Source organism: Eumetopias jubatus, unplaced genomic scaffold (genome assembly GCF_037043125.1).
Source record: "Eumetopias jubatus isolate StellerSeaLion01/CBP00866 unplaced genomic scaffold, mEumJub1_p1.0 scaffold_16, whole genome shotgun sequence".
NCBI lineage: Eukaryota > Metazoa > Chordata > Mammalia > Carnivora > Otariidae > Eumetopias > Eumetopias jubatus.
Genome location: NW_028274822.1, coordinates 76,259,750 through 76,273,120, shown reverse-complemented (window position 1 = coordinate 76,273,120; position 13,371 = coordinate 76,259,750). Strand labels below are relative to the sequence as shown.

At 53.4% G+C, this 13,371-nt stretch overlaps 1 protein-coding gene across 3 annotated transcripts in view; it reads right to left on the bottom strand.

Moving 5' to 3' along the window:
- The window catches only part of SSH1 (slingshot protein phosphatase 1), a 54,555-nt gene extending 41,642 nt beyond the window's left edge, over positions 1 to 12,913 (bottom strand). Inside the window, exons 1-2 of one of the 3 annotated variants that reach the window (XM_028116463.2) lie at positions 12,775 to 12,913; positions 7,769 to 7,809 (exon numbers count right to left, since the gene is read on the bottom strand). In XM_028116463.2, coding sequence (XP_027972264.1) covers positions 7,769 to 7,809; positions 12,775 to 12,843 — 110 coding nt within the window. In that variant the 5' untranslated portion in view covers positions 12,844 to 12,913. Of the gene's footprint in view, positions 1 to 7,768; positions 7,810 to 12,774 lie in introns of those variants that run through there. The other 2 variants (XM_028116469.2, XM_088019610.1) reach the window with 2 other exon arrangements.
- Positions 12,914 to 13,371: the final 458 nt, after the last annotated feature.

Sequence of the window (13,371 nt, the reverse complement as noted above, 5' to 3'; positions counted from 1 at the left end):
CCCATGTGTCCCAGTACTGACCCCGCCCCAAAGTGGGACTCGGGATCACGCCCCCACCCCAGCCCAATCACTCGCATGCCTTGAAAACGGCTCCTCCGGACTCTGGTTAATCCTATTTTGATTAATCCTGTTTTCTTACTGCAGCCTTCCTTGAAGCAGAACGATTTGTTTTGGATGTTCTCCTAGTCTTAGGAATTTTCTAATAAGCGGTCCAAATCCAGAGCTCTGACCACAGCACAAGGTGCGCCAAAGGCGAGTTCTGAAGGTGGGAGTCCTTTCTTTTCAGCCCGCTCCTGAGCGCGAAGGGTGGCTGGCCCAGGGCTCTGCTGAGGAGAGGGTGGGTCCAAGCAAAGCGTCCACTTCCTCTCAGAGGCCACGCTAGTGTTCTCCGTGTCAGGGTCAGACCATAACCCTGATTTGGCTAGACTCCCCACAAATGTATGACCTTGATCTCGGTGCCGGAATGAAGGAGAAAGTCTGGGCTGTCTGTTACAAATCTACAGCGAACGATGACAAGTTCAGCGCAACACAGGACAAGACGGGTGGGTCTGAGGACTCTCAATCTCGGATATGGGGGCCGTAATCTAATCTAGTCTCTTTACAAAAGAGTAGGCGGAGGCCCAGATATGTCTAGTGACCTGCCTAAGGTTGCACAGCAGACAACACCTCGCAGGACAGAGCCTAGCTTTTCTGACTCCCTCTCACAGCTTTGTTCCACTTACCATAAGGGCGATTGCTGGTACCAGCGTCAACCACGAGGGAAGACCTGGCTTGAGCACTGCCGGTGTGCGGATGAGCTCCCCTGGTGCACTCAGCGCCTGGGAAGAAGGAGACCAGGGCCCCGTGGCATTCTTTTGAAGTCTAAGTACTGGTATTTCGAAAGCTTAATGAAACCTACTAGACTCTGAGCAAAATTCACTTCAAGTTAACCTTAATAAGAAGTTTAATTAAGTTCCAACAGAATCAAATTAACTCTTTTCCTCTGTCCTCATTTGTCCCCACTCTAGGAGTTTTTCTAACAACAACAAAGAACCTAACCTGCCCTGAAGGCAAATTCTGATTTGGAAAATCAAATGTCCCAACACACCAGGAATAACACCTGAGTTACACTGAACGGACCAGCAGGACGGCACAATGGCCCCAGAATTTGAGAAGTCTGTGTACCCCAATGTTGAAAACTGGGAGCCAGTGGGAAGCTACTGCCCTTAAAGCTGGGGGGATGGGGACAGGAAAGGATGTGCTGAACTCAAAATTGCATGTCTCCTGTGAGGGACTGGGCGGAGCAGAAAGGAGGGGACACGGGTTTCCGAGCCACCGCGACCTGCACTCAAAACCTGGCCCTGGCCTCCGGGCCTTTTCAAACTGCAGTTTCCTAAGTCGGGGCTAGCAGCCACCCTGGAGGCTCATGGTGACGACACAACAAGGTCCTGTGAGCAACGTTCCAAACCCAGCGCCTGCACCTGCAGTAAACAGGAGCTGGTACTGTCATTCCCCAGGGGCTCTGCCCGGTGACAACCCGGGGAAGGGGGACACATGACAATTCTTGCTCTCAGTGGGGCTTAGGGATGCGGGGGGTCCTGCGACTTGCTAAAAGCACACAGCTCACGGCGGGACCGCTAGGCTCCAAGCAGGAAGAATGGCTGCAAAGATGGCGGTTCTTCCGGGTGGACTCCTTCCTCTCTGCCTCCTGGTGAGAGCTCTGAACCATCGGCAGGAGGGCTAGTAGAGATGGCTCTTGAATTTGGGGGGTGAGGACAGGTTTTGAAGGCAGAGAGACATGGAGCCTGAGGGTCTTGCCTCTATCACTTTATACTGCATGAAGTCAGGCCGGCTAACGTCTCCAAGGCTCACTCTTCCAATCCACAGGACAAAATGGCGCCTTCCTTGCAGGAGGTCTACGGAGGTTAAATGAAATAACTCACATTTGGCAGCTCACAGGGTGGAGCATGTTTGGAGGCTCCCTTCCCGATCCTCTGTCCCTGCTTCACTTTCTCTCCCTAGCACTTACTAACACACTATTAACGTTCTTGTTTATCTTCCTTACTGCCTCGTCTCCCCCAACAGAATGTCGGCCAGGAGGCCAGAGATTTGTCTTGTTCGCTGTAGATTCCCAGCTCACAGAAGAGTGGTTGGCACAGAGTAGGTGCCCAGTAAGTATCTGTTGAATGAATGGCTCATAAGCAGACAGGTTAGGACCGAGGGGTGCCGCGAATGCTCTAACAGCACCCATGTTGCCAAACTGCAGGGGGAAATGGCAGTAAGACTCTCTGTCCTTAGCATCCTGTATGTCATCCAAGAGCACCCCGAGTTCCTCCATGTGAAAAAGAACACAGTCAAGTCACTTCATGACACCTCAGTGGCCCATCCACTGTGTGCCAGGCACTCTGACGGCTGAAGCCAGGAAGGCCCTGTCCTGTCGCTCAGGCCCCGGGCTCAGGAGGGCCTCAAGCTTGGTTAGCTCTGCTATCACCACCTTGAAATTCTTAATCATTTTTTTAAAAAAGGCCTCCACAACTTTCATTCTGTACTGGGCTCCACAAATTAGGCAGCCAGCTCTGCTAATGCAATGTTTATGTATGTAAGTGAATATACAACAAAGCAAGTCCCAAGGAAATACAAAGGAGAGAAAAGCACATGTGGGAAGGAAAAGGAAGAACCATGAATCACTACAGAAGCTGGCCCCTGAAGGAGGTACAGGCAAAGGGCATTTGTTCAGTGTTTACTACGGTGAAAAGGTTCGTGGTGTTATGGTATTTAATTCTGACAGCAACCCCACAAGCTGTATAAGGTCTGGCCCACTGCCTAATGAGGTGACAGATGACAGAGGTGGGAGCCAAACCCAGGCCTGTCCCCTAAAGCCAAAGCTCACAGAGGGAGATGCAAGGGTCAATGCAGGTGGTATTTCAGAGGACAAAATATTCAAAGTGGGGGTGAATCCAAGAGACGCCGAGCCTGAAAGTGGGAACAAGCGTGTGGGCGCTGAGCGGAAAGAATGTGGCATTCACTGGCGTGGTGGTCAAAGCCTGTGGGCTCAGTGGTGCTCCTGACCTCTTCCCTTGAGGACCCTGAGAACATCTCTCAGTCGGCATCACCTTTACATAATGTACCCACAGGCTGAGACCAGTGGGCAGAATTCGGAGAAGGCCCAAGATCCCAGCCCCTGTTACAGGTGCCCTGGGTGATCCTCTACACTGAATGTGATGGGACCAGGTAATGGGATGGGACAGTTGCCCCCTTCAGGTGACACTGTATGGTAAAGGTGATGGGATGGTCACTCCTGTGATGGCATTCCCTTACAAGATTCCACAGCAGCAGATCCTCCTGTTGGCCTTGAAGAAGCAAGCCACCATGACCTCTACAGCTGCAAGAAAAGGAATTCTGCCAAGAACCACGTAAGCTTGGATGAGAACCTGAAGCTCAGATGCGACGCCAGCCCTGGCTGACACCTTGACTACACCCACGTGAGAACCCAAGCAGAGGACCCAGCTAGACCATGTCCAGATTCCCCACCGCGAGGCAATGACCAGGAACTGTTTTGGACTGCCAGGTCTGGGCTAACTCGTTACACAGCGACTGCTAACGGATACAGTGACCTGCTGCAGACCTGGGATGCACAGGATGCTTGACGCCCCTTGGCAGGACTTCACCGGATGGAGTATCCACAAGGACAAGAAAGTCCAGGCTAAGAAACCGTTGAGAAAGGCAGAGAGGAACCCCAAGGGTGGACAGGCATAAAAGACAGGGTGCTGGAGACAGGGAAGCGAGGACACAGGGAGCAAGGGCATGCCTGCCCCCCAGTCCAACCTGCTGCTGTGGGCGAGGGAGGGAAGGCACAACCACACTCCAGATGGTTATCAGGAGAGTGGAGGCCTCTGGAGAATTTTAGGTCAAGATCCAAAGGGGTAGGGAGCATGGAGGGAAAGGCAGAGGTGCAAGGGAGGTCATCGTTTACCACGGACACCACAGAAAACAGAAGACAAAGTCCTGCTGCCTTGGCCCCAATGTTTGCTTGGGTAGGCACGAAAAAAAATTAAAAGAACTCTAATGAACATTTTCATACGCTTGACTTGGAAACTCTGGATGGAAACAACAACAACAAAAAACATTCACTCCCGATCCACCCTCTGGAAACAACACAACCAGATTCTCTCCCCGGGGCCCTGCCTGGCACACAAGCACTTACGTCTCATGCCAGACTGGGGCAGCTCCCAGGACGGCAAGGGAGCCAGGAGCCGCTGCCAGCAAAGCCATCTGCTCACCAATTCCCACAGTCTGAGCAGCACAGCTTCCAGAAGGGGATTGCTGGAGGCTGGCGGCAGTCTGTACACGCGGACGGCAGGGGACAGGACACAGAGAACGAGATCTCCGTGGCTCTGCATCAGTCAGCTCCGTTCTGGGCATGAGGTGATTGTGCTAAGGGCTTCTGAGAAACTGTCTGAATCACAATACTGATTCTGCAGTGGGTGCCTTCCTATTTGCATCTCACAGGGATGCAGCCGGGAAAAGGACGGGGCTGCTCCAGGTCACAGAGCACCCACGGTGGTGGCCCTCCCAGGGGCCCAGCATGACAGAGCGGACACTGCACCCACAGGAAGTCCAACTCTCTTAAGTCTGGGCTGTGAACTGACACTAATACGAACATCTTATCAGGACCAAACGTCGCAATGGCTCTTCCAGCCTGTCATGAGCCTGGCTCCGTGTGAGGAGCCCCACCCCAGCTACTCCCCGACCCTGAAAGGTCCTAGTTGTTTCTGTTTTACAGATGGAATGACAGAGTCCCACAGAAGTGCAGTAAGGCACAGAGGCAAAGCTCAGCCGCTATAGGGTAGGAGCCCGATTCTGAATCTAGGTCTGCCTGGCTCCAAACCCCACAGTCTCCTCTGCACCTTGCTCTTTCTCATACGGGTATGCAATATACTGCAGGACCAGAACGAAGTTAACATATTTCAACCGCTGAAATGTCATGCACAGGCAGAGAACTAAGGTCCCCGTCCCTAAGGGAAGCACCCCCAACGGTGAGGGATGAGACAAAAGCACCTGCCACCTGCCACGTAGGGCAGGTGTGGTACCTGGCCCACAGAGAGGAGCTGAGAGCTACCTGCCAAAGAGAGGGAAGTCACGGATGTCTGTGGGGGACCACTGAGCTGGCCCAGCAGGAAATGGAACTGGCTTCAAGAAAGAGCCCGGCCAGGGAGTGGGACTGAAACACAACACGTGCGAGAGTGTGTGTGTGGGGGGGGGGGTGGAGAGCAGGCAAGACGGGACCAGAGCAAGAGGCACAGGGGCACTTCGAGACCCTGTCCATCTCAGGGTGGGGACGAAAATCTTGAGTGGGAGGGAGGGATGGATGGGATGACAACAGCCTGACACAGGACAGGGGAGGGATAAGGACATGAACGATGGTGTCACCAGGGGAAAGTGGGGAAGAGGAGCAGGGGGGACCCTGAAGACCCGCCCATGTGATTCAGCCATTTCCTGGCCATGGTTGAGTCAAAGAGAACTCCCAAAAGATGAAAGCTTTCAATGAAGGGGAAGACAGAGAGGAGGCGAGAGAGCAACATCCTGCTAGCCCAGAGAAACGCCCTCTCCCCCAGGCAAGCAAACATAACAGGCTATTCCATTACTACTTCTTCTAGAAGCCGGGACAGCAAAGGCTTGAAAATGCAAATCAACACATGGACGTGAATGAGCTGCAGTCAAAGCTTAAACCAGAACACCAGAATTTCTCCCAAGTGGCTACAAGGGTTGGAAAGCAGATGGTGTCATCTGCCTAAAAATGGGGGGATCAATGTCAAGGTGGGGGGAAGAGGGACTGAGAAGGGAACCCAAGAGGATAAGCTCAGAGCCCAGGTCCTTGGCTCCAGGCCAGAGTCCTCCAGTGCTCACAAGGGCATGGCGGGGGGGGGGGGGGGGGGGGGCAGCTGGGCGCAGTGACGAGGGATTCCTGTGGTCGGCACACATCCAGGGGGCACCACCCCAAGTCAGCGGGGCTCCTCGGTCCTGCTCCTGGCACCGGTCTCCAGAATGGCAGGGGTCCCATGACAAACTCAGGTGCTAGAGGCAACAGAGGCCTCGCTTCAAATTTAGTACCTGCCACGTGCAACCCTGGGCCTCAGGTTCCTCCCCTGTAAACTGGGAGAGACCCCCTCCTAGCGCGGTTGAGAGGAGTAAATCTGGCAATACACAGAGCCGACTTCCTTTCCCTTTGTGAGGTCCTCTCCAGCTCCCAATTGTGCAGAGAAAGGGGCCTTCAATTTTTTGGCCGCCAGGGCACTCACATTTTCACATCACAGCTATTTGTGAGTTATTAATTGAAATAATTCCAAACACTATGCTGTCAGTTAATTAAGGGCAATTTGAAAAAAAAAATAGTTCTTTACCCCAAAGACAATCTAAGTGAGAGAGCTAAATACTATCTCCTGGGCACGAGCCCTGCGAAGGGAGAGCTCAGGGATGGAAGAAACTCCCACTCCAGGGGAGTGCTGGAGGGAAGCTTGGGGCAGGAGATGCACCTGCAGACACAGCCCCTCTCGGGGCCTCCACTGTGGTCAGCAAACCTTTCTGTCAGCGCTTCCTCCAAAGAGCAGACTTCCACTTCGTCCCTTCTTGCCTCCACCCAGAGAACCAAGCACGGAAGAGTCTGCTCTACAACACGGCCCATGACTGCCCCCACTTGGGAGTCGGGCTGATACCAGCCTTCGAGTCCTGACCCAGACCCCGAGCAACACAACACCCCAGGTGACAGGGTAAATCCATCACGGTCCCCAAAGGTAACGTTAAGATGAGGACCCAGCCACTGGAATAAGACCTCTCTGATTTCCTCAGGCTATTATTTCCCTACACATATAATCTTTAGAAATAATGTATGCCACAATAAAAGGGAGTATCTTCCCTCCTTTCACTCAAAGACACAGAACCTTCAAAGACACGTGAGTTTAACCAGTTTAACATCCTGCTCGGTAATGAATGGTGGGCCCCAGTTTCTGAACACACATTCCCTTTCCCAATTGGTGTTCCTCTTCCTCACAAGATGAAACAGATCCCCCCCCCCAAAGAACAATATCCTTGAAACTCTATTTACTTTTTTAGATTCTAAGAGTCTGAGTTTAAGACTGGCGCCTTAGGGTACAATAAGTTATGTAATAAGAACACATTATATAAGGGAGTGCTAAATCTTCTGCAAACAAAATACCCAAAAGAAGACCTGTATTTTTGGCAAAGAAAAATAAAAACGCGTTTGGGGTCTACTAGTGAATACAACAGCTGAGGACTACAGCCTGAGGAATTTTTTTTAACAGAGAGTCCCAAAAGATTTCTCACAAGCACAAAAAAACCCACCTTGAATTAAACTCAGGGGGTGGGATGTCTGTTTCAAGTCAGCAGCGTGCTCACCTCAGAAGGAACACCTTACCAAAAGCAGGATGGAAAAGCGAGAGCATACGACAAAGAGTATTTTTTTTTAAAAGGTAAAATCTGGAAGGAAGTACCTAACGATCTTCAAAGTGGCAAAGCAAGGAGGGTGGTGGAATTCTGGCAACGATCTACCTCCTTTTCAAAATGTTATACAACGTTATGAAAGCTCTTTATGGTTAAACACATTCACAAATGTGAAAGCCCCACCTCTGTACGTGTTTGTGACATAATTTTTACAGCTCTAACTGAACACACTGGTGTATTCTCTTCCATGGGTTCTCCCTTCTGGAAAGGAACGAGAGTATGGCAACCCACTTGGAAGAAAGACTTAGGAACGAAAACGGAGTCTGCTTACCTGAGGTTTACCTTCCGCTCTTCATCGCTGCCAGCCTCCAACTACAGAGAAAGAAAGAGAATGTCACACCAGATGCCACCAGCAACGAGCCTCAGACACATGTCTCACGTTTTCTGCTCTGATGTCTGAAAAAGATACAGATGTCCAGGAAACCTGGCTGCGTCCACATGGTCGCACCCTTTCCTCGGCAACCCCGCTCCGCTGTCCCTCCGAGAAATTTCCACGGAGGGACTTTTCAGATTTCCCAGCATTTATTCACATTCCTTCCACAGTGTCATGCATTGATTCCTGTTGACTGGACACTCCTACCTGGCACTGCTCCTCAACATGCTCTTCTCAACTTTCCAGGGTTGTTTTGGATCTCACCCTGTTTTTTAAGGGGAGTGGTGGGGGGGTGCAACGTTTTAAGAGGAATCGATTTCCTCCTTCAAGCCAGGCAATAGCTGAGAGATCAACACCATTTTCAGACCCAGCACATGGGTTTAACAAAAAAGAGAGAGAGAGAGAGAGAGAGAGAGAGAGAGAGAAAGAAAAGAAAAGAAAAAAGAAAAACCATTCCAGGCAAATCTTTCACAATGGAAGGGGGCCAGGAGCAGCCAGTCTGTCTGTGGGTCTCAAAAGCTCTTGGTGGTTCTCAAAAAGGCTTAAATGTTTTATATTAAACTTTCCAGGCTATTGGTTTATTTATATAAGTGAAAGAAACGGACATTTAATATTTTCTAAAAGTTTAAAGGCCAAGAGGGTTAGAATCTAAAAGTAACTGGGACTTAAATCCCGATTGCAATTTTTCTTTTGCTTTCAATGAGAAACCTGAAATAAGAAAACACCCCCTCCCCCGGGCCCAAACAACTCTGCACCACTGGGACCTGGCATGTTTTTTATGTTCCACAGAGGCGCCCATTGAAGAGGAAAGAGAAACCTGGAAAGCAGCGATCCCTGGGAGAGATGCAAGGCTGAACCAGGACAGAGACCAGGCAGGATCCAGCAGTGATGGGAAAAGGGAGCAGTTTCAACTAAGAAGGAGGGGTATGCCGGAGAGCCCCGGGGCCCCTAAACAGTATGAAGATACTCTCTGTACAGTATCATGCAGAGCCGGACACTGGTGGCCAGTCATTTAGTTTTCTCACGCTCTCTACCCCACAGGCAAAGGAGGCACGGAACACATCAGGCGAGGCTGCGCTGACCACAGGGGCCATGAGCTTCAGTCCCAGAGCGAAGCACAAACAACTCACACAACCACACACACTTCCAGGAGAATGCTGGTTCTAACACAGTGGTCCTCAACTGGGGATGATTTTTCTCAATAGGGGGAGCCTTTTTTGAGAGGATGCTACTGGCATCTAGTGGGTGGAGGACCACCGGGTGACTCTAAATACGCCACAATGCACAAGACAACCCCGCACGACAGCAAATTTTCTGGCCCCAATACTGGCAGTGCCAAGGCTGAGAAACCCTGATCCAACCCCAACCCACCACGCCCCCCCACCCCAACAAAGAGACTGGAGATCTGCCCATAAAAATGAGTCACCTTGAACGTTTGTCAAAAATAACAATGTTCCAATCCATTCCTGAAAGTTATTGATTTATCTGCTGTGGGGCCTTCTGCTTGTTCTCACAAAGGAATGAGATAAGATTAACAGTGAAGTGACATAAATGAGATAATTAAAGATGGGGGTGAGGGCAGGGGAAAAAAATTAAGAGAGGAGAGCTGCTTTGCTGGTCAGGCTCATCTCCCTCTGTTCCCACGCTGACCGGGCTGAGTCAGGAAACAGCTCTGCTGAGTCTCTGACTCAGAGGAGGTACATTTCGAGGCATGAGGAAGTGATTTAGGGGTACAGACTTCAAAGACATTTAATTCCTGGCCATTCTCTGGGATTCCCAGGAATGAAATGGAGGCAACGTGTGGTCAGTTATTCCGGGGAAGAGAGCTATACATGCCCAAGAACACACGTAGGAGGGAAGCCAGCCCTTTCGCACAAGCTGAGGCCCGAGGAAGGTGAGACCAGAGGCACAGCCGGCCTGGACCCACGTCTCCTGAGTTCACATGCACCTGCCTGCTCTCTCCACACTGTCTTGCTTCTTCCTGCCTCACCCCACCTGGAAGGAAGGCCCGCCTTCCAGGGAACATCCCGACCTCGGCTAGTTCACTGAGAAATTAATGCTGCTGATCGACTAACGGCCAAAAAAAAAAGGGGGGTGGGGCTCAGGGGCGCCTGCGTGGCTCAGTTGGTGAAGCGTTTCCCTTCGGCTGGGGTCATGATCCCGGGGTCCTGGGATCAAGCCCCATGTCGGTCTCTGCTCAGTGGGGAGTCTGCTTCTCCTGCTCCCCCTGCTTGTGCTCTCTTTCAAATAAATAAATAAATAAAATCTTTGGGGGAAAAAAAGGTGGCTCGAGTTTTATTCTCATGTTTACTCGGTCACTGGCACTTGGTAAAAGTAATGCTCTATATAATAATTTGAAATGTGTCTCATAGAGACAACCCAAATGTCCAACAACATGTGATACATCCATACAATGGAATATTATTTGGCAATTAAAAAGAATGAAGTAATGGGGTGCCTGGGTGGCTCAGTCGTTAAGCGTCTGCCTTCGGCTCAGGTCATGACCCCAGGGTCCTGTATCGAGCCCCGCATCAGGCTCCCCGCTCAGCGGGAAGCCTGCTTCTCCCTCTCCCACTCCCCCTGCTTGTGTTCCCTCTCTCGCTGTGTCTCTCTCTGTCAAATAAATAAATAAAATCTTTAAAAAAAAAAAAAAAGGAATGAAGTACTGATCTGTGCTATGACATGAACCCTGTAGACATCATGCTAAGTGGCAGAAACCAGACACAAAAGGTCACATATTGTAGGATTCTAGTCATATGAAATGTCCAGTACGAGTAAATCCATGAGGACAGCAAGTAGATCAGTGGGAACCTAGAGTTTGGTGAGAGCAGGGTGGGGGTGCGGAGAGGGGGGGTGCAGGTGGTGGCTAAGAGGCATGCAGTTTCTTTTTCGGAGTGATGAAGATTTCTGGCACCAGATCGTGGGGACGGTTGCACAACCGTGTGAATATACCAAAGGTCGCTGAATCATACACTATGAAATGGTGAGCGGATGATATGTGGATTATATCTCAGCTAAAAGATAACATAAAATTTTAAAAACGTGTCTCAGAAGGAACTGATCAGATGTAAGCTACGCAGGGAACGTGGGGCTTAGAATCCGACACCGAGGCTGAGGGCCCCTCTGTATAAGCCCTTACCGAAGTCGTACCCTTCCCTCACTTCACAGTTTTTTTGTTTTTTTGTTTTTTTTAAGATTTTATTTATTTGACAGTGAGAGAGGGAACACAAGCAGGGGGAGTGGGAGAGGGAGAAGCAGGCTTCCTGCTCAGCAGGGAGCCGGATGCAGAGCTAGATCCCAGGACCCTGGGCTCAACGACTGAGCCAGCCAGGCGCCCCCACTTCACAGTTTCTGAGAAGGGAGTATGAGATGCAGCGCAAGGAAGCACTCTGCAGACTGCAAGACGGTGGTGATCACAATGATGGAGGAGAACAGATGTCTGGGTGGGGAGGAAAGAAGCTACTGCAGCCTCAAGTCTCAGCTGCAGGCAAGTGGCCCCCAGGGTTCTTTTCCCTGCAGAGGGAAAGGACCCTCAACTTGCAGAGGAAGGACGAGGAGAATCCTGTCCTCAGACAAGGTAACTCATTAATGGCCTCTCCAGGAGAGGAAGGGGCTGGGGGGGGGGTTCACCCTGACAGCCACTCTGAAAAGGTTTCAGCTGCTCCTTGTAAACAGGCCAGAGGCCCCCAGGACGAAGAGGGCTGCTACACCAAAACCAGTTCCTCTTCTCTCACACAAACCTTTCAGCGCTCTCAGTCGACTTCCCCCACAGAGAAGGGGCTAGAATCGCTTAGATGCTGCGGAGGCCACTTCCTGGGCCTGCAGGGCCCCTCCTCCAGCCTTCTCTCTCTTCTCTAAACAGTTCCCAATCTCCTCCTCCAGCCGCTCTGTCTTCAGGCCAACTCTCAGCCTGGCCATGGATAGCAGTGGAGACCAGAGGACATAAACGGTTCTCCAAGAGAAGGTGGGAGAGTGGGGGACGAGAGGGTCAGCCCTGCAGCTGCCTGAGGCCCCAGCCCAGTGCAGCCCAGGCCAACTGCAGACTCAGAGGACCCATTCCCAGTCTACCCCAGAGCAAGAAGGAGCTGGCCAACAGGCCTGATGGCACGCAGACACACAGACACCCGCAGGGTGCAGCCATGTGCTTTAACCCCCAGAATGTACCGGTGCAGCCACAGAAACCCCAGAATCGGCCGTGGCCACACAGCCAGATAAACACAAACATGCAGTCCCGAAAGATATTACAAAAAGGAAACAACCAGACTCACACAAAGACAAGACACCCTGTCACGGAGCGCCCTGAGCTCACTCAGTCACTGTCACACAGTGAAACGGGCACCCTACAGGACAGCCACTCACACCAAGGGGCAGACCTCCAGGGGCATGCAGTCCGGGGAAACAATCTCAAACATTCACAAGGGCACCCCGGGGCGGGGGGGGGGGTCTCTGTCACAGCATCAGGCGGGCACAATTCCCAGGAGACAGGCCCCACAGTCACGCACAGACTCACATACACAGCCAGGCACACGCGGAAGGGGCCTGGACCAGCCCCAGGGCCAGAGATCCCAGAACCAGCATCTCCCACAGTCACCAATTAGGAGTCCCCGCGGCACATCCAGTCTCCCACACTGTCACCCCCGGACGGGGATCAGTCACACACACAGTTCATGGCCAGCCACCCCCGGCCAGAGGTCACAGCCGCAATACAGTCTCGCTGAAAGTCACTCCCACACAGAGGTCACAGCTGCGGGGTGACACTCGAGGTCTCCCGCACGGTAACCCCAGGCAGGGTGGCACGGCGGGGTCCCTCCCCTGCAGGCCCGGCGCCCTCCGCCCCGCACTCGCGGCCCAGGCCTGGAGCGGCGGCTGCTCGGCCGGGCCGGGGCCGCGGGCCCGGGGCTCACCTCGCTGTTGCTGGCCGAGGAGGAGGCGGCGCTGGGCGTGGGCGAGCGCTGCAGGGTCACCAGGGCCATGGCTGCGGCGCGGCGCGACAGCGCCGTCGAGGCCTCAGGCTAGAGCCTCCGCCGCCGCCGCCGCCGCCGCCCGGGCCGGGCCCGGGGCGCTCCAGCAGCCGCTCGCGGGCGGCCGGGCCGAGCCGGGCCGAGCCCGCCCCTCCCCCTCGGCGTCCGCCGCCCCCGCCCCCCGCCTCCCGCGCCGGCGCGCGCCGGGCCCGGAGCCCTGGGGGGGCGGGGCGCGGGGCGGCGCGCGTGCGCGTGCGCGTGCGCGGCGCGGGAGCCGGGAGCGGCGGCTGGAGGCCCCAGGCGGCCCGGCACGTCCCCCGCGCGCCCAGCGCGCACGCCTCCGCCCGCGCGCCCGGCCCCTCGGGCCTGGGGACCGGGGCCGCGCGCTACCGCGGGCACGTCGGGCCCCGGGAGGCTCGCCCGCGGCGCAGGCGGGGAAACCCGGGCCCGGCGACTGCGCAGGCAGGGCGGCGCAGGGGCCAGGAAATAGAAACCCGGACCGGCAGTCTGCCGAAATTCATTCATTCATTCATTTGTGAA